Source organism: Cygnus atratus, chromosome 22 (assembly GCF_013377495.2).
Source record: "Cygnus atratus isolate AKBS03 ecotype Queensland, Australia chromosome 22, CAtr_DNAZoo_HiC_assembly, whole genome shotgun sequence".
NCBI classification, from domain to species: domain Eukaryota; kingdom Metazoa; phylum Chordata; class Aves; order Anseriformes; family Anatidae; genus Cygnus; species Cygnus atratus.
This window is the reverse complement of record NC_066383.1, coordinates 1,941,680-1,965,134: the sequence shown is the minus strand read 5'-3', so window position 1 is coordinate 1,965,134 and position 23,455 is coordinate 1,941,680. Positions and strand designations below refer to the sequence as shown.

Genomic DNA, 23,455 nt, shown 5'->3' with positions numbered 1-23,455 from the left:
AATGCATAAATAAATACAGAAATAAATAAATAAAGCCCGTGTTTGGATAATTAAATAAATAAATAAAGCCCCTTTTTCACCCAGGGTGGAATGCCAGGGGAAACCCGCACAGATCACACTGCTCAGTATTTAGAAAAAAAAAAAAGAAATTTATTAATTTCGTTTTTACACCTGCCAGGTAGCACAAGACTATTAACACTAGAACAGTCACTGAATGTACAATAAACATACACATTTAAATAACAGCGGGCAGAGCGATGTGGGACAGCCACTGCAGCATCCCATGGAAACAGCCACGTTTTGTCCCAAGTGCCCGAGCAGTCTGAGAGGCGTAAATTTTTTTTTAAATTTTAATTTTTAACGGGGTGGGGGTACAGAAACTGACCTAAAACACCTACACAGAAAAGCCTGAGGCCCCAGAAGGGCCCATGGCAATTCCCATCTTTGAGCAAAACGTGCCCTGTGCAGGTAGCAGAGTACTGCAGCGTTAAGCTCCAGTAGGACATTATTTTAAGAGACAGATGTTTGGGGTGGTTCTGGTTTAAAAAAAAAAAAAAAAAAAAAAGAATAAAATATAGTAAATCCTATGCCTTCTGCACTGCAGAAACTGGAAAAAAAAAAGCAAACTTGGCTATTTTTGTTGTGTTTTGCTTTTGTCTTCTTTTTAAAAGCAGTCCCTGTAGCACAGCTGTGCTGTGGGGCTGTTCTGCTCTCTCCCCCAGTCTGGGTAATCACTATATTTTATTACTTTGGAATGAGAACTCACAATGCTTGATTTCCAGGGACGCTTCTCCCCCAATGAGGCATCAGTTTGACTTAAGACACAGTGAATCACTTAATGCTGGTGTCAAGCTGATGGATAAGTATACTACTGTTACTGTGGGACAGAGCAGAAACTCTGACAAGGAACATGTGAGTTCAAAGACGCTGTTTTACAATTGTTTTCTGGAACACCCTGTAGTTTTCAGCTTTAAATAACTGGTACAAGAACAAGCAACCTCATTCTGTGATCCTTTCTGACAAAGTTGAATATAACAAAGTTTTTTTGTTTTATCCCACATTTGCAATATCGTTAAAGACAAAGTTTGATCATCTCTAAAGACTATAGAGCTTTTAAGACTTAAAAAATGCTCCTGTAGAACAGTGTGCATTTGCAATATCCCATTTCCAGGTTTCCCATTTTCCTATTACTCGTACCACATTTGATTCGTGTTATTAATCTAGCAGTCTGAAAACAGACCCTTTTCTTGAAAAAGATGCCACAAGGCAAAGCCAAAACCAAGAGCTCCCTTCTGCTCGCCCAGACGAACATTGTAATGGCCTGTTACTCAGAAGTGCTCAGCAACATGACTTCAAATGAATCAAGGACAACTGCAGTTGCTTGGCTGCATTGCTAAAGTAGATGACCTCCCAAATCCATTGAACTGAAGGACTCATCACTGCACTACACTAAATGGGAGCTCAGGTCTTCATTAACTTTTACCAATCTTGTTAATGCCGCAGTTGTTAGTTAATGCCCCAGTACAGTGGTTGCAGTAAGAGAAGAGAAATCCCAGGCACAAATTAATCTATGTTTTGGCAACTCACTTCAAGCTACCTTGAAACAGTTCTGAGCTGTCCAATATTTTAAACAGGATTTACCTCATCATGTGCAGTCACTATTTCCATACCATATTTAAAATGTTATTTACTGAAGCAATACATGCTACAAGGCTTTGCCAGCAAGTAACAAGACATCCACTTTTTGAGTCTGAGTGTTCTCTCATGTCTAAGAGCTTTAACTCTGTAAGGCCTGACACCACAACCTGTAAACATGTGTAACACCTACTCACATGGTTAATCCTCATCTCAATCTGTGGGAGTACAAACACAAGAGTTCCAGATTCACGCTCGATGCAATTTAAGAAGAAATTAATTTAAAAAAAAAAAAAAAACAGATCCTCTCTTAGTTCTTCTGGCCTTTCTCAAGGGCCATTAAGACAAAACTTACTTATTTGCTTTTGTTTTATAAATAAATGTATCCTATGGTGCACTGACATTCTGGGATGAGGTTTCAAGCAGAGTGAATGGAGGTTTAGACACAAACAGTATATCCCATCAACAGTAAATGGAGATGTAGTCATATTCTTGCAAATACCAGAATGCATTAAATAACCAACCAACAAGACCCATGAAGGGGAATTATGTAAGAAAAAAATACACTGCCTTAAAAGATAAAACTTTCCCTTTCTCCTGGTCCCTAAGAATAACATGAGTTCTGTACGTAGACCAGGTCTACCAAAGCAGGCAACTCTTGCAGATGGCTTTCTGTGTCCCATAAATAGTGGTCCATTGGTGTTTTTCTTGTACGTGTTTCCTGAGTCCAAGGCTGGTCATTTTATGAAACTGTCCAAAGGAATTACAGTGCATTGTTAACAAGGTGTTTGGAAAATCAGCATAACCAACTCTCCATTCAGTCTTCAAGAGAAAAATACATCCACTTTGAGGTGGCAACAGAGATAACTACCCTGCATCTTCAGAGGTGTACTCCTGTACCTGCTTCTCCTGGCACAACTATCGCTAGAGGTCACAGCAGAAGCTGCTATGCAGGCTAAGGTGAAACTTTTTTGTTTACAGGCAAAAAGGCAATTTTCCCTGCAAACTCTGGAGGGGAAAAGAGATAACAGTAGCTCTGTATTACCATTATGTGCTGCTAGGGTTTTGATCAGTTTGTTCCAAACATGGGGTTAAGACTGCACTTTTCCTTCTTCTGGAACTGCTTGGTAAAGTAGGGCAGGGGAGACAGCATGTAAACAGTTTGAGGGGTTGGAAAAATAATAATTTAATGGACTGCTTCTGCACGTCTTCACAGCTTCATTGCTATATCCATCCCCACACACATACACAGTCATTGCTTTGCTGCTGCCCTTTTTCTTCAGGCAGTCTGCTCTCAAGCATATATTCCCTTTCACCTTGGCTGTTGAAACAAAGACAGAAGAAGCGGTTCTGCCATACTCTTGTTTAACAGCTCCTATTAAAAATACACATACAACATAATCTGCCAATTAGCCTTCAGTTGGGCAAGCTTTTCCCTTCCAGTTGAAATAAGAGTTGTTTACCAGAGACACTTCCCTGAAGGAAGAAACAAGGGTCAGCAGACATGCCAAAAAAGTCCAGGGCAAGCAGGTTTAATTTCTCCTTTTGTCCTTTTTGTTAAAAGCTGCATAAAATAGTATCCCAGAAGGATTTTGAGAGTACTTCTTCATGGTCACTGAGGACTTCAACCCTCTTAAAGCATTAAGAAGAGCTCCAATATTTTAGTTGAAGTTAAGTGAGCATATACTTTAAAACATATTGAGCTCCAGGATACCCATATATTTGGGCTTCTGGGGGAGGTGGAAAGTACAAGCAAATGACAATGCAAGGCTTCTTCATTCATGTTCTGCTGAGAAAGTTCTTGGTTTAGTGATGTGCACTTCACTGCCCCCATTCCCATTGGTGGTTGTAGTGATTATGTACTGGGTTGTTTGCTGCTGATTACTCGTTTGAGATTCCAACGTATCAGCATGGGCTGGTGGCTGGGAAACACCAACCTGTACCTCACTGGAGAGCGAAGAGTTTTGTTTGACATCCAAATCAGGTTGACCTTCAGATATCACATAGTGAGTCTGCATGAAGAATATAAAAAATAAGTAATTGTTTCATCTTCCATAACTTTTCTGTTGTAATCATCTTCAACTTTCCTGCTGCTGTGCTGAAAGACATTTTGGTATGAACAAGAAATTTTGAAGTTGAGGATGTAATGCTTTCAAGTGTTATTTCTGAGACCAAGGTAACACAAATCAGACCCTTGCTTTGAAGTACATTGGACTACTTTGAAATTTGGGTTAGTTATGAACAGTTAAACTATTTATACAGTTAATCCACCATTAGAAATTAAAATAGCAATTTATGATACAACTATTCTGAAAGTTTCTTCCATTTTCCATATGTTCCAGCAGAAGTTTCATTTCGAGTGTCCAATATCAGTGTAGTAAAACTACCACACTTCCTGGCCTGTATAAGAAGCAGTGTGGCCAGCAGGTCTAGGGAAGTGATTGTGCCCCTGTACTCGGCTCTGGTGAGGCCGCACCTTGAGTACTGTGTTCAGTTTTGGGCCCCTCGCTACAGGAAGGACATGGACGTGCTCGAGAGAGTCCAGAGAAGGGCGACCAAGCTGGTGAGGGGTCTGGAGAACAAGTCTTACGAGGAGCGGCTGAGGGAGCTGGGCTTGTTCAGCCTGGAGAAGAGGAGGCTCAGGGGCGACCTTATCGCTCTCTACAGTTACCTTAAAGGAGGCTGTAGCGAGGTGGGGGTTGGTCTGTTCTCCCACGTGCCTGGTGACAGGACGAGGGGGAATGGGCGAAAGTTGCGACAGGGGAGTTTTAGGCTGGATGTTAGGAAGTACTTCTTTACCGAAAGGGTTATTAAGCATTGGAACGGGCTGCCCAGGGAGGTGGTGGAGTCACCATCCCTGGAGGTCTTTAAAAGACGTTTAGATGTAGAGCTTAGCGATATGGTTTAGTGGAGTACTTAGTGTTAGGTCGGAGGTTGGACTCGATGATCTTGAGGTCTCTTCCAACCTAGAAATCTGTGTCTGTGTGTCTGTGTGTATGTTGGATTGTTTCCTAGGTGAGACAGTAATTCTCAGAAATGTTTCTGAAACTTGGCTTCATGGATACAGCTTAGTTGTAAATATTTTTACTGCCACTGAATCGTACCTTCTCCTACAAATGTGAGTAAGTGAACACTTTAAACCTCAAGGAGTCATACAAGGGTCTGACAGGCATGGGCCTTGCAAATGTCTAGGTGCAGAAAACTTTGTTCTTGACACATGAAGGAATATGATGCTACCTCAGAAAAAAAATATGATTTCCCTTATGCATAGAAGATTATGTCTTCCCTTTTGTAACCTCAAAGTCCACAACATTACTAGATTTCACCAACAGCAGTTTTCGCCTTAGCCTATGACACAGCATTTCTTAGCTGTTTTGCCTAGAGATTCTACCCAGCATGGAACTCGCTACAATCGTTACAGAAAGCCAATGTCCTTTCAGACAATACATTATGGACCTCTCTAGGTGCACCATTGCTCTCTGTGGCCCTGTCATCATTTTAGCATTCCTTTAACCTTCAATCTAAAAGCTTTAAAAGCATGATACATTATTCTAGACAAAAAGAAAAGGCCATGATTCTTTTCCTTACCTGAGTAACTGCTTTCACTTGCCCTGTGTTGACAGTGGTGACAGGTGTACCTACAGCTGTCTCTGTGATCACATACTGGCCTTGAGGAATGGCCATCATCTGAATCTCAGATGCTGAAAATTGAAATTGGAGAATCAAAATATTCAATCAAACTCAAGGACCACCTTGAAAGATAATAAAGTCTTGCATCAATAACAAGAGTAGTTGTTGAGGCCTGTGGAGTTTTAAAAGGCTTTTTGCAACCTGAATTTCTGCTCAAGAGAATTATAGCAGATTAACACTGGCTGAGGATTCTCTTCATGCATATAACTAACAGCTTGTTCTACCCCCAAGAAATCACAGAATTATCATCCAGAGCTTTATGGACATGAAATCATTTCATGTCACCCTCATCTCCTGTATGACTCTTTGAAGCATCCATCCAAATTTGAACAAGCTGCTATCCACTATATGGATTCCTGCTGAATGCAGGATCCTTGCATTAAAGGTGCCCAGTCTGCCTGTCCAGACTACATACCAAGTAATTATAGACATACAGTAAAAAAAAAAAAAAAAAAAAGCTAATACAACCATTTTCATTTGTCTAAAATTGTTTAATATTCATAAAGATCTAGGAAGACATGCTCTCCCATTTGGAAGATATTCTCTCCCATTTGTTGGCTGGTATAACGGAGAACATAGCAGTTCTACACACTAGCCAAATTTCCAGTTACTGCTGACACTTACAGTAGCTCCGAAATGAGTTCCATGTGCTGGGAAGATATGTGTGCTGGACTGAAGACCCTTGCTGCTGCTGGAGGGATTGGTTTTGTGTAGATGTAGCTGTCTGCATCTGCGAGGGGCTAAGTTCCTGCTGAGATTGTTGTGAGGAGGGACTCATAGGTTGACCCCCAACCTAAAAAAAAAAAAAAAAAAAGTAAGTGTTCTCCAGCATGCCAAGGGTTGCATGCTTCTGCACTGTTATAAGCATAGCCTCCTTATCAAGGGAAAATGGGGGCATGGGGGGTTTGTAATATGTAATATGCCAGCTGCACGGAGAAGAGTGAAATACCTGTGATGATGGCTGAGTTGCTGATGATGGCTCTGTGACCTGGATGTGCTGCACCTGGATGGCATGCTGTGTGTACGTCTGGGGGTCATGAAGCTGCCCAACATCTACTGTGGAGTGCTGGGACTGGTGAGGTGAGGTAGCCTAGACAGAAAATCAAAGCAGAGGTGTGTATTTTGCATTCTTTGCAGAAGCAGCCATTTAAACTTCTTTGTTTAGCACTGAGGTGGTCACATCCTGGTGGTATCAACAGAAAGGACTTGCCTATGGTCATACAAGTTGTCTGTGGCAGAGGCTAGATGGGAACCAAAAGGTCTGAAAAACTGGATTAGTGTCACAACCACTGGGCCATCCCTCTTTGTAAGTATCTGTCCATAAAGTACACATACTCAAGAACTGCATCTCTTGTACTATAGTTTGAGATAACTGTGCCTCAAGCCAAAGTGTTCAGTCTTACTGATTAAAAGCTGTTTGGAGCAACACCTGTTAATAATAATTAGTTTAATTACAAGTCTCAGATCTTGATAAATTTAGTATCAGCTGCAGGAATTTGTGCTCCTGTATTGTATTTGTGCTCTTATGTTGTAAAAACAACCATGGTCTAACTAGGGCAGTTGTTTAGGCCTTTATCAACCAAATTCATAACTAAATTGGTAATAATTAGGTGAGAGAACACTGAATTTCAGACTCATATACAAAGATATGGTAGTTCCAGCTTCATCCAGTACCTACTGGATTTGAAGACTGTGGTGATTTCTTATAGTTGCCTGAATACAAATTTTCCTCAGCTCACTTATTCTAGCTACACTCTGTTTTTATTTTTAGGAGGCTGTTGAGCATCACAGAGAATGAATATTCTAATAGATAATACGAATGAAAAAGCAAATGCTTTCTGTACTTCTAAATTTTGGCTCTGGCTTACTGAGAAAAGGAAGTATAAATTAGTCCTCACAACCACAAAAGCAGGTCACCCACTGACCCAGTTTTCCAGTTGCTGGAAAGCCAGCCTAGAGAAGACTCAAGTGAAGTTGCCCAGATAGAAATAAATTAGGACTCTGTTGATGAATTCTTCATTAAGGTGACCAAGACTGATAGGAAAATTTATGCCCAGTACAGGATGTTTCTGATAGAACCTCTATCCATCATCAAGCAATCTTTCTACACCGCTTTATTTTTTTAAGTAACTACTCCTTAACAAACCTCCCAGCAATACAGCCCCAAGGAAGCACAGGCCTGATACAAGAAGGTCAAAAAGCAGATAAAGTTCCCCAGCTGGTTACACACCTGGGCCACTTGAACAACCTGCAGCTGTATGTGCTGAGGCTGTTGCAAGCCTGTCGTGGACTGAGACACAGGGATGTACTGGATCCGCTGGTAATCTCCCTGGGGAGTTCGATAGTCTGTTGTGAGGGTCTGGGACAGCTCCGTCATCGCTTGCGTCAGTAAATCTGTTGTCTGCGCAGGTAGAAAGATTGAAAGAAAAATGTCTCATATTGTCTTCTGGACTGAATACCTCTGCAGGGCTGTAATTCTTTCACCGCACTGAATATAACACTTATGCCATTGAGCCTAGTCATTTCTTTACAAGAGCTTAAAGCATACAGAGCATGGCTGATGGGGCCACAGGCCATCACCAGGGATCATCTGCTAGTTTTGCTCTACTCTCTAAATGCTACTCGGGATCATCCAGGGTAAACTTAACATACAATAATCATTAAAAAAAACAAACATTCTGACTTAACACTTTTTTGTCTGGGAAACTGAGAGACAACTCTTCCAAGTGCAGGATTTTTGTTATCAAATACAGTACTGCTTCCTCAGACATACTCCACCTTTCCTTCTCACCTGCCAGAGCGATGCTTTTCTTGACAACTGTATTTCTAAAATTTGCAGTAACATTTAATGGGTGAATCTGCCCACTATCAAGCCAAACAGTCTCTTATCCAGTTTCGGTCTTCAAATAGGAGTTTTAAAATGTTGCTAATACGGTTTTTAAAAACTTTGCAGCATCCCAGCATCATTAAAGGACACAAGACTGATTTTCTATTCTCCACTTTGACTTCTGCAGCAGTTGATGCATTAGCAGTGGAGAAATCAACCACTGGAGGTTCACAACACTCAGTACTGCACTGCCCAGAAGATTACAGGAGAATTTTGACTCCTCTGAATGGAGTTTGATCCAGTTCTCTGTCTATCATTGTTTAACATGTCCTTGTGATCATCAGCACCCCAGGAGAATAGCCCCAGTGAAAATCCATGCGACGTGAATTCCTGAGTTAACTGGGCATATGTAAAAGTATTACGTGGAGTCAGTAGCACATGTCTGAAGGGAATGGAGTAGGAAAAAAGGTAAATCCTTAGAGCTCTAGAAAAAACTATAACTCCTGGACGAGTAAAAACACAGCACAGATTCAAGAACATAAGTGACCTCGAGTAGTGTCCTAACACATGCTTTAAAATGATATCTGCCAAGAACACTAAGACTACAGCCAGAGGGCTTCTGTCCTGTTTGTTTCCCTCCATTGGCCTGATTTAACATCTTCAATCCTTACCACAACAGTCTCTCCAGTAGTGCTGTCAGTGGTTAGAACGGCAGGAGTGGAGCTGATGACAGCTGTCGCCAGCGGGGCATGTATTGTGTTAGGGAGCTGAGCAAACTCCGGGTGCTTCTTGCGAATGTGCTGTACCATCTTCGTCTACAGAGATGCAAAAGAGCATTAGAAAGATGGTTGGCCTCTCAGCTTCGGGTCAGCTGAAATCTAACAGCCACGTGGACTGCAGCTTTTAGGTTTCCCTCAGTAAAGCAGCGTGAAGATTCATATTACAGAATTTTCTGGTCAGCAAAAGGGAAACAAAGATCACAAAAATGCTGTTGATTAGAGCTAGCTGATACTGAAGCACTGCCTCAAAAGAACCCATGAGCATTTTTTTTAACACCACCATAGCTAAATATTTTGGGGTCACTTCCCTCTCCCCATTTTGTTTCCTTACCCTTCTCCCTTGCAACTAAAAAGTGCGTAGTTTCCGAGCTTTTCTGTTCGTGACCACATACTGGCAGCATTTACATTTCTTCTTTCAAGCTCATGTCCTCTATTTAGGGAACCTTTTTGCCACAAAGCTAGCAGGCTGCGCCTGCATTGTCAGTACGCAGCATGAAACCAGCACTGTGGCTCAGAATAAAAGAGCTTTGCTTACAGACTGACAGATTACAAAGACCAAGGTGAAAGAGCATCACCAGGGAGAGGCTGTGCTTTGAGGCCAGGAGATGACCCCCATACCTTACTGCTGTACTGTTTGGAACAATGAGGACAGCAGACCGGAGGGGTGGCTATAGTGCCTGTCAGCTGAGTGTGGGTGCTCAGCATGGGATCTGGCTCTCCTGGGCCTGCAGGGCGCAGCTTCCGGATGCTTGGAGGTAGCTCAGCACCAGGATGGTTCTTCAGGATATGCGCTTTGCGCTTGCTGGCACTTTTGTACACCTGTGGGGTGAAAATTTGGAATGAAAATGGTATAAGCCCAAGGTCAGCACAGAAAAGAGATACCAGTTGTCTTCACCGGGAAGGTCTGCATGTTGCCTTAGACAGTACGTTTAGTTAAAACCCCAAAGAATTACATCGCGCATGGACAGACATACACATTCTGGTGTTTAATCAGCCTATAAAAGCAACTACTTGTGTAGGACACAGAAGCTATTTGAGAACATGCTGTATGCCAGAACAAAGCATCACAGCAGGACAGGACAGGAAGTGAAAGGAAGACCTTTTTAGTTCATTCTTGAAGCGCAAATGTCAGGGAAGCCACTGGTAAAAGTTGTAATTTGTCATGAAGGGTGATGCATCCACTCTTGCATGAAGCATCAAATTGCTTTAATAGCGTTCAGTAATTGAAATATTTTTTTATAACAACTTCTTAGGCACAAACAAATGAATATGCTATAGCATTACTTAAAAACTATCCTTTTTTTCCCTTTAAACGAAAGGAAGGAGTCATCACTGAAGCATGTATTAAGGATAAGAACAGTCAGTCAAAATATATTTCCTGGTAAATAAAGGCCCACATACATAAAAAGCAAAAGGCCAGAGAGTAAGAACAGAAACCAAAGTGCAGACGAAGCTTCAGGCTCTACTGAACACTGGGAATTACTGGCATGTGACTAAGTAAGCTGCTTAAAATAAAAAGGAGTTACAGACTCACTTTTAGAAGTGATACAGAAACCAGAAAAAAAAAAAACAGTGCTCAGGAATTATAGCTAGGTAGAATACTTAGTCCTGTGTTGCAAAAAGTGATACAAGGCTAAAGGCGGGTCACTGCTTGCTGGATCAGAGTATTTACATCGTACCTACTCCAAACACAGCAACCACAGGAGGACAGCAATTTTCTATTAGTATTCAGATGTCTTGGCCTCAGTGCATTTCATCTCAATTTCTTTTGGACAGTGCTTGCAGGAACGTTGTTTGCAAGCTCCTCAGAAGAGCTGCAAACCCTGCCAGATGTTGCTATGCAGAGACAAACTGCCTGCATAGGGGTCTAGGACTGAGCTACCCTCTGAGGGCTGACTTCCTTACATACCTTATCACAGTACTGACAGAAATAATCTCTGTTGGGTTTGATGATGGGCAACGTGAGCTCTGGCACCTCTTCTATTTTCATGTCTGGATGTCTCTTTGATAAATGATTCACCTTAGGAGAAAGAAACAGAAGAACAAGAGCATATTACATCTGGAAGCTAAACAATTGCTCCTTCTCCTAGACATGGATAACTGCCAAACCAAAACTGTAGTGATGTTAGCCAGCAGCACCAGAAGCATTTTCTGCTGCAAGGGTTATTGTGCATTCACAATCAGCTACTGAAGGTAAATATGGCCTTGCTAGATCTTATTTACAGTCTCCCTCAAACTAAGATGGTAAGGGGTAAAGTAACTTGTCAGAAACCTCACGTAGCTGAGAACAAGGTAATGCAAAGGACCTCTGCTAGGAGAGATCACAACCCTCATAAAATATGCAGCAAGACATCTTATTGCAAACATCCTGCCACAGCGGCAATTACAGGGCCTGGCCAGCAGAGGCCCCACTCGAGAAGGAGGAAAGAACAGGGAAGACCATCGTGAAAGCTGAGAGGCAGTTAAGGCTGAGCTATGCAATATATTAATCACATATTCTGTTAAACGCATTACAAATCAATCAACATTACACAGTGCTGAGATATGGTGGTGACAAGCAGACATATAAGACAGGCAATGAAATACATAAATACACACATTTGCTGAGGAGGGAAGACACACAGGTTTAAAGAAGATGCATAATCTCAAACCAGCTACAGAATTATCCCAGTTTCACAGCATCCTCATGTTCCAGCCACTGGAATTGTACCTTTATTCCTCAACTACTCAGATGTGAGTACAGTATTTGTGAGAGAAGCTAGAGCACACAGACACTCACCAACATTCCCCTCCGGCGGAAACCCATCATGCACAGGCGGCACTTGAACATGAAGCTTTCATAGTCAGTGGAAGCTATGCGAGGCTTGAAAGTTTTTGAGCGGCTGATTCGGTCAGCTTTCTTGGCCTCCCTTTCTGGGTTATGCATCCTCTGCATGTGCTCTCGCAGTTTGTCTTTCCTCTAAGAGAAGACCAATCACAGGGAATAAATAACAGCAATATCAGCACTGCTTCCTGCTACAAGCAGGAGTTACGATGTAAGCTGTTCAGACTTCTCTTTGACTTCTCTCTAGTGCTGCTGATAGAGCTGCATGCGCTCGACAGCACAGCAGGAACCCTTTGGCCTTACTTTTATCATTCAAAAGTAGCTGAGGTTGCTCAGCCACAGAAGCAGAAGCCAAGCTAATGCTAATTTAGTGGCTTCAGTAAGAATGAACCCCTCCACTCTGGCTTTTCTCTGAATTAATCTAAAATATTATATTCTAGGTGTAATTCTGGATGCCTAGAAACTCGCATCGCTTAATGCTCTCTGATGATGGATGGCCCCATGCCCCACAATGGTACCGAGCCTGTCCAGATGTTACCCTGCCTCTGTGGGCACATGCTGTGTCCAGAGCTTCTTCACCAAAAGTCCCTTAGTACCTCATGGGAAACTAAGTTAGCAAGAAGAGGCTGCTGCCACCACGGTTTACGTGCCTCAGCCTGCTCCATCTGTTCTGGAGAGATCTGGAAAGATGTCTGGATGTTACGTGCTGGCAAGATGCATTCCGTGGACACAGGCACCTCAGCCATGAATATTATTAATCCATTGATATCAGTAAGTTTTCTTAGCTAACTTGATAGAAGCAATACAACACAAGCACTTGGCAATTGAGCTGTGTAATGAGCCAGTTTTTAATAAGCAGACGAAACTGCCTTTGCTATTAAATTATTAGAAATAAGATCTGATACATGAGACACCCTATTTGGGCAGAGCATGCTGGGCTGGATCTTGCACCTTTTCTACCAGAAAGGTATGTTGTTAATCTCCCGCTACACAAAGCAGTGCACCTTGCAGGCAAGTCCAGCATGTTTACACGTTGGTTTCTTCCACCTCTGAGAGAATGACCTTATCTTTGAAAGGGGGGCAAAGAATGTCATTCTGCACCTCTATCAGGAATGATCCAGTCAAGAGTCATCTCACCTTGAACTGCTTGCCACACGTGGAGCACAGGAAGTCTTTGCGGTCTGAGTGTCGCAACATATGGAGGCGCAGCTTGTCAGGACGGCAGAAAGCCTTGTCACATTCTGTGCACTGATAAATCTTTTCTGAATGGAAACTGCGTACGTGTTTCTTGACCTAGAATTGCAGATCACAGAATAATGGAATTTAGTCGTGCGTGTGCGTGGTAACAGTTAACAGTCTCAGAAATCCTTAACAAAAAAGAAAAAAGGGTTCTAAGAGTTCTCTAATCTGCTCTAGCTTAAAAAGAAGTTGAAGTTTATCAGAACAGCTGATATCTTGGTGATACTTTCTGTAAAGCCATGACGTCTCTTATGCATCTGGATAGACAATTTAATTTCCTCAGGACTGATTCTTGAAGGCATCAGCTATTGCACAGTTGAGTACTCAATGGGCAGCAGAAGTCCATGATGTACTGGTTGTACTGAATCAACCTTGAGTTAACATGTTCATATAAGGTTCATTATCTTTACTTCATTTGTAAGAAATCCAAGTGCAGGGACTAATTCCTTTCAGTCAGGAAGACTGAGCTGTCAATTACAACTGGCAAAAAAGCAAGCCAAGAGAAAAGCATTTGTAAAGGATTCCTGAATGGCAATTACTTTTGCATACTTTGGGACTACCCTTGACCTGTTGAAGCATCTTTTTTTTTTCTTTCTTCTTCAATAAAATAACTAATGAGGTTTGACATGAAATCCAAGCACTATTCAAGAATTGGATTTCCAATGAAATCTTTATCATCTTCTAATGCTGATCATGCAAGGAACAGCTCTGTTGCTCAGAGAAGCATTTAAGAAGTAGGCAGTGATCTATAATGACTAAACTTAATTATTCATGTAACACCAAATGAAAAATTCATCTTTAAGTTTCAAAACAAGGCCAAATAGCTGGAAAAAAGCTGTGCAATCTTCTGACTTGGTCAATTTCACAGGAAAGTTTAAGGGGAATTAGGCTGCAGAAAAGCATTTCTGAATCATCAACATTTTTCCTTGTTCAACATTTACAGAAGATGAAGTTTCTTTGCAGTGATGGAATTATATTAGTAAACCACTTTTCCCCATCCTTTCATCTCTAGCCTATCGAACAGTCTATCAGTTCCTATTACTTGACATAAACTAGATTTCTACATTTCAATTTAAGTCAAGCAGCTCAGCAAGACATATGGACCTCTTTGTCCATATGAAGTATAACGACTGCGTGCACAGTACATCTCAGGTTTTTTTTCCTTACCAACCATGAAAATAACATACTTAAATTCTATTGATGGTCTTCTCCAATGCTCAAAGTAGGTACATTACTCACTACTCCAGCACAACCTCTCCTAAGCATCATGCAGAGAATGGGAAGAATAAACTACCCAGCCTGAGGGACCAGTCAGGAGGCAGACTGTACTGATCTGCCCTGGCATTTCTGCAAGGTTTTCAAATGAATTACCCTAGCAAAAACAGTCAAGGGATGAAAAAACATTTGTAACATGCAACATCATGTGTTTTTTGTTTTGTTGTTGTTGTTGTTTTTTGATTCAGAGTTTTAACAAAAAGGAAAAGGTGCATTTGAGTATAAGCTGGATCCAGCAAAACACAATTCCTTTTGTGCCCTGGATTTGTGCTGACTAAAGGTAGTTGAGACCTCTTTCTTTAGAGATTTCCAGGGGATAAGGGACTCCAGCAGTACGGAGCGTTCTAATGTATGTTGAAATACCACATCTAACGATTCAGTGGAAAAAGCATTTTAACAGCATAAAACAACATCTAGCAATGCTTGGTCATTCTTCCTAATTTTGGAAGACATGGGCCCCTTATTTTGTAAGAAAGCCCAGACATGCAGTACTATACAAAAACAGTACTGAAAAATTCTTAAACAGAGTAGCTTGCAAGAAACCCAACAGGCAAGACTTTAAATCAGGATGGCATCTCACCTGGATAAAATCTGGAAAGCGCTTTTTGCAGGTAGGGCAGGTGAAATACCCATCGTTAACGTGGATGGCCACATGATCTTTAAGCAGATCCAAGCGGTCAAAGGACTCAGGACAGAAAATGCAGGAGTACGTTTTCTGATCCATGTGGAACTTCATGTGGCTCTCAAGAGCACCACTGTTGATGAAGCCCTTGTTGCAGATGTCACAAGTCAAAGGGCAGTTCCCCTCCCGTCCATGAAACCGCAAGTGCTGATCCAGTTTGTCCTTTTCCCGGAACGCCTTCCCGCACTGGAGGCATTTGAACGGGCGAAAGGATTTCCGGATAAACAGGTGCTGAAGAGCTGCATTCTGAAAGAAACATCAAAGCATTTATTATTATGCACAGAGACCATATACAAATATTTTCAAGATAAAATACAGAAGATCAGTGAACTTAAACTTCAGAAAACACTTCTGAGTTAGTCTCCATTTCACAGAAGAGGAGGCTGTGACGGACAGAAGTTAAAGGAAATACCTGCAGTTGTGCACCAGCTTAGGAAAACAGAATGCCGAAGTTCCCTCTTCTGTCCCTGTTTCCTGCTGACTTAGCTAACCTTTGTCTTTAGCATGGCATTCTTCTGTAAAATAAAACTAAATCCCTCGCCAAACTACAGACGTTGGCCTGAGAAGAGAGCTGCAGTTCCAGCTCATTTTTCAGGATTGGGCCATGGTTCAGCCACCATCCTATTGCTCTGCCTTTCATGCAGGAGCAGGGCTTATGAAATTCGACAGCCCGTTACAAAAATCAACTTCTGCAGAGATCACCACAGAGATGTGCAGCAGTGGTTTAGCATTGCCTAGAAAACTTCTGGTGGAATATACATTCGAGAGGTGTTGGCCTAAACCTTTTTGCTGTTATTGAAAGGAATAGTTTCAAAACATTACAGCAGGGGCAGAATGGCAGATTTACAAGCAACAGGTAGGAAACTTGTGAGCAGTTTGTACTTCTTTGCCATTTAGCATCATGTGTGGGAGCCTGAAAATGAAGAAGATGAACGAAAAAACACACAGTGCTAAATCAAGAGAAAATCCAATAGATTTTGTTGGCTACTCAAAAGGGTAGTTGATTATACACAGTCAAACTTGAAATTGCTTTTCTTGGTATTGCAAGAAACTAAGAATATTGTGAATTGAGCATAATGTGAGTTGTGCAAATATTCATTTGAAGATTTAATACACTAGGCTGCTCTTTCCCTTTTTCTGCACTTTTCTACTGTACGCAGTTTCGCTTCCCAATCCCTGCTTTGTTTTGGTGTATGCTTTTCTGCAAAATTTCATTATTCCTCTTCCCTCCCCCCACTTTAGATTAATGCAATGGAGCCATTCCAGTCCCAATACCAGAGCTGTGAACAGCTAGTGATGGACATGCTGGCTACAGAAAGAGGTGAGGATGTTCTGGGCCTGCATATCAATATTGGATGATAACTTAAGTTGGTAAGTTGCAAAGCTTGAAGTAAATTGTATGTCTGGATGCATGAAATATCACAGCAGACTGTCACCCATATGGTATGGAAAAGAGACCATGATACTGCTATTTCTCTGCAAGAAATCTGAGGAGCATTTACTCTTCTGCACAGTAAGATCTACACCCTGTCATTTACTGATGCCTTCTCTGTTCAGATGTTACATGCAGGATCTACATCATGATAGTTAGGAGAAATAGTGCTAGAATATTGCTGGCACCTATGCTTACCCACATTCAGCATTACATACTTCTGCATGAGACGCAGTCAAGACTACTGCAAACAGATTTCCCTGGTTTCCTCTCTCCTTTTCTTGTGGTAATGCCTGGGCTGCCATTTGCTGTCCCATAAGTCTGCACCAGCAGCTGACATTGAGAAAGTCAAGTTAGGAGCTCCTCTGCTGTAATGAGGAAACAGCTTGGGAATACTGTGAAATGCTGTGCTAGAGATTAAATTAGTGAACCTGAATAATCCTTTTTACCATGTGAACTGCAGAGGCAAACCCATATTTCCATTCCAGGAAAAGGAACATGATAGCAACTGTTTTACTATCAAAGACCAAAAAAAGCAAACAGTTTCAGACAGGAGAGCTAAATGAACCCTTCCGGCCATCTCCATTTTACAGATGACAAAATGGAGACAATGGGAAACACAGGGGTCTGCTGGAAGTGACACCAGACGTTTGTAAAATGGAAACATCCACCTTCAATTTGTAATTAGTTAATATGAAAATGACTAGAAAAATGTGAATTGTTATTCAGGTAACAGTTCTGGACATTGGTTGCTTAAAGAAGGACAGATAAGACAACTGATGATGTGGGGGGTCAATCAGGAGACAGTACACAGAAGCTGGACAAAACATGGAAGGCAATGTTGTTACGTACCATTTGATTAGATACAGCAACAAAAACCACACAATGAAACAAAAAACAAACCTACCTGCAGCTCCAGCTGAGCAGGCAGCATTGAGGGAGAGAAAAATACTTATGTTATGCAATGGACTTTAAAACAGAAGCCTTGACTTCTGCAGTAGTCCTGCTTCTGGGGGTCACTATGAGGGCCAGCTCTTCGAGCTAGAGTTTTCTCTCCATTGAGATTTTTGCCTTAGGAAACACTAAACAGATCTTCAAGGTTTACCCTATAGTTAATAACTGCCCAAGAGGAGTTAAAGGGCAAAGATAAAAAGCACAGATAATCTTGAAGGTGTTTTGTGTCCTTTTATGTTTTTTCAGATTCAGAGTTAATTATAATGATGTAATATGTACTGTGGAGCCACAGTGAGAATGAAATGCTTTTAGCAAAAGGGAATAGTTAGGGCAGGATGACAAGGAGACAAGGATTGGAAGGGTGGAAAGTTGAGGCATGGGGACTTTTTGAACCTCATCTTACTGATTGTACCCTTTGTTATACAACCTGTTACATTTCTTCTTTCAGAACGAAGGAAATGACTGTACCTTCCAAATCATATCCCTATCATACCAGTTGCTTCCTCTGAATAAAGCAGACACCTACATGAAGGACATGTTAGGATCAGGTCCGTGCATTAAAAAAAAAAAAAAAGCCATTTGGAAATGCAGGAGTTTCTGAGATCAGCCTGTAAGTACTCTGCATGCTGTCCAGAGCTGAAATTAAAAATACACATATATTCCTTTTGGCTGCAGACAACGATGCAGCTCTATTTTCTTACAGGATTTGGGTGGGTGTATCTCTTTTCAATACTAATGAAGGACTGCCATACTTAAGGGCAGATCTCCACGGAAACTCCACAGGCTCTAAAGCAGAGGCTGAAAAATGAACTGATCCTATCAGGACTTGAACCTAGGGCACCAGAGCTCAGTACTTCCAGCTAGAATGAAAGCACTCTCAGAACATCACTGCCTTAAACCTTAGAAAAGCTGAAGCAATTCACAAAGGATCATTGTTTCTGCAAATGCAGTGCTACATCAGTCATAAGGAAGAACTAGAGCTACACAGGTCTCCAGATCATAAGCAACAGTCAAGACTTTCGACCTGTCCTTTGGAAATTAATGACATACTACGCTCTTATAAAACCAAGTATTTGCTCTTTTATAATACTACGTTCATGCTATTATAAGAAGGTGCTGTGAATAGTTGGACAGAATGAGCATGTATAGGGTGCCAGAGCTCGATGCGATTTTTCAGTGGTTAAAAAGTAATGCAGCTAGTTTACTGTTATCTCAAACTCTTGTTGCTCAGCCTGACGCAATGTGGAAAGGTGCTATGCAACAACCCGTGTGCCATTCTGCCAATGCCCCTATCTTGAAACATCTCCAGGACTCTGCTGAACTCAAGCTGCTGCATACATACAAAGCTGGGGGGATTTGGTGATACAAACATGTCACTGAGGACTAAACCACCACTGCACTCCTCTTATTTGTGATACATTTGTATAAGTTTTCAGGGAACAAAAGCTAAGCCACAAAAATAAATAACTTCAGAATTTCTTTCCTTTTCTTCCCACATTTACTGTTTGCCAAAATCTTCCTTCTGTATTTATGGGGCACCATCACCACTGGTCTTGCACACATATTGCTCTAAACTGAGATCAAAATTCGGCTCAGCATCTTCCTATACAGAACAGTTACTCAACTCTTTTCTAATCCTTTCTCATCCCCTAAAAGCAAAAGTCTTACCCCAATTGCAGCTGTTCCTTTCTGTAATCAAAATTTTACACATGGAAGACAGACAAAGATTTTCGGCTAAATAAACCAATCTCACAGTTACATGGCTTGAAGGATTATTTGCTTGAATCATTTCCCTCCCACGCACAGTAGAGAAAAAACAGCTCACCCAGTTGACACAAAGCTCAGGTTTGAAGCATTTGCTGTCTGTACACAAAGTTGTTAGCATAGGTTTTAATCGCACAAACAGGCAGGTTTGCTACCCCAAGAAAGTATTTTATCACTATCATCATCAAGTAAGTGGATCTAAACAGAGGTCGTGGTTCCTCTTTGGCAACTATTTGCAAGCCAAGAGTTCTGAGAGAGACAGATGGTGCTGTGAACAAGTCATTAGTCTGTGCCACAGTACCATGATCCAGCCGGCTGTTTGAAGCGCTCCTGCTTGCCAGCTCGGATGGACTGTGCTCCTGTGAAAGAATTACTGTGCTGGAATTGAATCAGCTCCAATTGGTCACCAGTTCTCGATAGCATCTCATGAGATACCAGTTCTTTACATGATATTTGTCTTACTCTCAGAAGAAAGAAGTTTGCTAGGAATTAGATGCTTTGTTCAGGACTTGGAAATGGATACTACAGTGGGAAAAAAGGACCAGCTGCTCCTTGCAGGCAGGTCCAGCATTCTGTGCATTACAGCAAGTGGAGAGGGTGAGAGAAGACATGAGCCGCCATCCTCTCTGCTTACCCTGATACGTTTTGCTCGCCTCATGTCATCTGCTGTCATGGTGCTCTGTGTAGGCACCGTGCTCTCATCGTGCTGCGGCTGGATCTGTAGTGGGTGGTTTTCTGACTGCTGCTCCAGTGCCGACTGTGTCTCTGATGGCACTGGAGTCTGCTCCTGCTGCTCCAACCCATTCAGTGTTGCTTGTCCGGCCTCATCAAACTGCCCCTTGCTGGAAAAATGCAGCAAGTCCTGAAATCGCAAATCATACAACCAGTGATTATTCCCCCCACCCACTGAAAAATGCTTTGATATTACTCAGCAGACAACCAGATTTCTACATAATCACAAGCTATAAACAAAATGTGTCTACACTAACTCTTTGCTAATGTGTTCCTTTGATGCTCTCAGCAGTTCCCCTCCACCTACAGCAACAACATTCAGAGCACTGGGGAAGAAGTGCTGCAGGTAGGTGACTTTTTTGGCCATCGTATTATCCACAGCTGATCGGACACGGACAATCAAAGAGATCCAGCTGTTAATAGCCAAACAAACTCTTCTGCACTAGTGACTCCATTACTGCTTTAATCAAAGATGATGTAGGTTGACCTGTAAGAAATTTTAAGACCAAAAGTGAGTAGCACAGACCAGGCCTCCAGGAAAAGCAGAGAAATTCTCTCTTGTTGAAATTGTTGACATTTTGAAACATTATCATGTATTGATATGCAGTGTCTCTCCTTTCTAGCAAACTAGCTGGAATGATGAACCGGAGAGTGACAAACGAGATCGTTATACTGTGCAGTGTGTTTTACTATCCAGTTTCCAAGCTCTGCATACTCTCATCTACCCAGCTGCATACATTACTTATATTTATCACACAAAGCTGTTTTCCTCCTCCTTAACATTATCATAAAAAGAGGGAGGGTGTTGGGAGCAGGAAGTACACGCCACAATCTACATTTGTTTTCCTTATAAATTCCAGTAACTCTGGGATGTAAGCCTCCAGTATTTGAAGGAAAAAAAAAAACCAACATAGATCCTTATGTGAAGTCACTTACAACGCAACTAAGGCAATTTAAAAGCACATAGATCCTTATGTGAAGTCACTTACAATGCAACTAAGGCAACTTAAAAGCACAAGCTACAAATACTGGGCACCAAAAGTATCAGCTCAATGCTGGTGCTGTCAAAGTGCAAAGGCAGGCAAGGGAGAAGAAAACCAGTGAGATGCCAGAGGAGTGCAGCTGTTACAAACCATGAACACTTACCAGACAGAGAGACTTGCAGAGCAGTATACTATTCAAAGTCCAGTCCTGGTCTAGGTGGCAAATTTCCTCACTTGCTGACACTAAACTGTGGTCATGACATCTCGAATCTCAAGTTCTCAGGCAGATGAGCTTGTGCCTAGTCATTAGCAAGATGGGCAGACCTCCAAAGACCTGGGACATAACCATTTCCCTGCTCATCTGTATAGACACATGTGAGCTAACTCTGGGCCATGCTCCAAGCTCAGAGGATGCGAGCCACCTCCAGCCCTGAGGCCACTCACACCCATTAGTGTGGGACCGTGCCCAATAAGCCTTGTCTCTCTGGAGAGAAGAGTTACAACGCAGCATTATGTTTACTTGCCTAAATGGAGCTGATTTGTGGTTCCATTTGCAAAGAGGGTGATGTCGTCTGCAACTGTCTGCATTTAATGTCAAATTTAGGGCAATACTGCATGCTCAGAAAACAAACAGCAGGCACTCACAGGCAATGTATACATTCCTTCCTCTGAGGCAGCACTGAACCATGACCTAGTGAGATGCCAGAGGAAAATTACCACTCCGGTTATCAGCTTTCAGCTAAGTCATAAAACTGAGCCATTGATTCCTTGTGACACCTTTCATAAAAGGACTTGGTGGTAACCCTAAGCCTGGTCAGCATTAGACAGACTTCAGCATTTTACTTATATCCGTGCATCACATTAGGTCCCTACAGAATATAACCAGCAGCCAAAACCAACTATAACCAACTTATTGTAAAAGAACTTTTTGCAGTAACTATGTCTACAGAAGGACCTTTTGTTAATATTAAAACATTATAAAGAATCATAGCTCAAACTGATTTAATTCTACCAGCAACAGTTATAAGAGCAGGCTCTGACTTCATGTTCCAGAAAGGACAAATGTGAACCTAAATTCCCATTACAGTTTTATTGTCTAAATTACTTCTGTGATGCTGCTAAACAGCCGCAATAACCTATCTCACTGCTAAGTGCTTTGGGATAAAAGTTGCTGTAGAAATGGAAGAGGTTTTACAAACTTTAGAGATGGAAAGTAGTGTGTTCCCCTGGCAAAGAATCACAGCTAGAAAAAAACAAGATTTACTTGGGGATAAAGCAGTGCACCCTCAACGATGCCCCTATTTTTTCTCGTTGGAAGTTTATAACCCGCAATATCTTTTTTTTCTCCTCTTCTCCATCCCCCAAGTATACCTGTGTTCCTTCTTCACACTTTTCTCCATTTTCACTGGTTACTTCCATACGCATGAATTTGGGAGGGCGCCCTGGGCGTCTGCCTGGTCCAAACCTCCTCTTTCCTCGCCCACGACCTCTGCCTCTGGCTCTGCAGAACACATTGTGCTCCAGGTTAGAGACAAAAAGAGATGAATTTGGAATCCCCACTCATTTTACTCATTCTTTCTCAGCAACTGTTATTCACCTATTCAACTCAGTAACAATGGCCTGCAGTAAATAACAAAACTTGAAGAAATTCTGGCAAAAAAAGTGCATTGGTTAGTACTTATTTATGTTGCACTCTGAGAAATCAAAGCCCAGAACACATTAAAATTGTGGGACCGAAAGGACTACTGCCTTCTAGCAAGTCCTCAGTCATGGCAACTCTCCGACTTCAACACCCCAGTGTACAGTGTGCTGAAAAGCACTTTCAGGTAGATGGAACAAGTGCACAAAGAAACCAATTTAAAACCTGAAGCCATAACATCCCTCCCCAAAAAGGCACTTAGCCACTGATGTCAGGCAGTAAGCTGAAGGGAACAACGTTGTGTAAAGGAAAACAAAAGCAACAACAAAAAAAGCAGCCACTTGCTAAGTTTCAGGAAAAAGAAGGAACCAATGTCTCTTTCTCCCTGAAAGATGTTTCTAGATTCAGCTTTTAATAGGTTGGGGTAACTATCTTCTCAGCTCACTGGGGAGCCAAAGCACTAGATGTCTCACTCTCTGAGCTCTGCATCTGGGTACATCGGAGAAGCATCAGTATTTCACTAGTTAGAATGAAATACTGCAGTTTAAGTCTGGGGAAAAAAAAAAAAAAAAAAAAAAACAGAAAACTCACCAATTTCAATGGGGGTATTTATTTTCTTCTAACTATTTCTTTTGTGAAGCCCCTTACACCAGTCAGCTTCCTGGTGCCATATTCTCACCTTCCAGTGCTGAGCCATTCTCTCATGTGTCCCCAAGTTGGTTAGTAAGATCTGTAGGGCAAAACCCCTTCCTTCTGCAAATTTTGGGAAGCACCACAGTGATATAAAGACAAAGCTAAAGCTTTCAGTACCTGCTGAAGAAGTCCAGCTTCTCATCATGGGAGTTAAGGTGCTGCTGGAGTTGCTCTGAGCTCATGAAGCGACGGTTGCACTCATAACACGGCCAGTTCTTCTCTTGCTCTCTGAGAACTATATTCCATCGGAAATGTCAATAACAGCATTTCAGTCACCACCAATTAAATGCTTCATTTTTTTTCCCAA

General features: G+C 41.8%; 1 protein-coding gene across 19 annotated transcripts in view; it reads right to left on the bottom strand.

Moving 5' to 3' along the window:
• Positions 1 to 131: 131 nt before the first annotated feature.
• Positions 132 to 23,455, bottom strand: part of PRDM10 (PR/SET domain 10) — a 46,053-nt gene continuing 22,729 nt past the window's right edge. For 15 of the 19 annotated variants that reach the window (XM_050715069.1, XM_050715068.1, XM_050715067.1 and 12 more), the window contains 14 exons: positions 23,266 to 23,383; positions 22,188 to 22,317; positions 19,736 to 19,963; positions 14,850 to 15,197; positions 12,893 to 13,048; positions 11,711 to 11,890; positions 10,841 to 10,951; positions 9,550 to 9,750; positions 8,824 to 8,967; positions 7,556 to 7,726; positions 6,275 to 6,415; positions 5,950 to 6,118; positions 5,224 to 5,336; positions 138 to 3,647 (listed from right to left, as the gene is read on the bottom strand). In XM_050715069.1, the coding sequence (XP_050571026.1) occupies positions 3,411 to 3,647; positions 5,224 to 5,336; positions 5,950 to 6,118; positions 6,275 to 6,415; positions 7,556 to 7,726; positions 8,824 to 8,967; positions 9,550 to 9,750; positions 10,841 to 10,951; positions 11,711 to 11,890; positions 12,893 to 13,048; positions 14,850 to 15,197; positions 19,736 to 19,963; positions 22,188 to 22,317; positions 23,266 to 23,383 (2,447 nt within the window). In that variant the 3' untranslated portion in view covers positions 138 to 3,410. Of the gene's footprint in view, positions 3,648 to 5,223; positions 5,337 to 5,804; positions 6,119 to 6,274; positions 6,416 to 7,555; positions 7,727 to 8,823; positions 8,968 to 9,549; positions 9,751 to 10,840; positions 10,952 to 11,710; positions 11,891 to 12,892; positions 13,049 to 14,849; positions 15,198 to 19,735; positions 19,964 to 22,187; positions 22,318 to 23,265; positions 23,384 to 23,455 lie in introns of those variants that run through there. The other 4 variants (XM_035555882.1, XM_035555891.2, XM_035555889.2 and 1 more) reach the window with 3 other exon arrangements.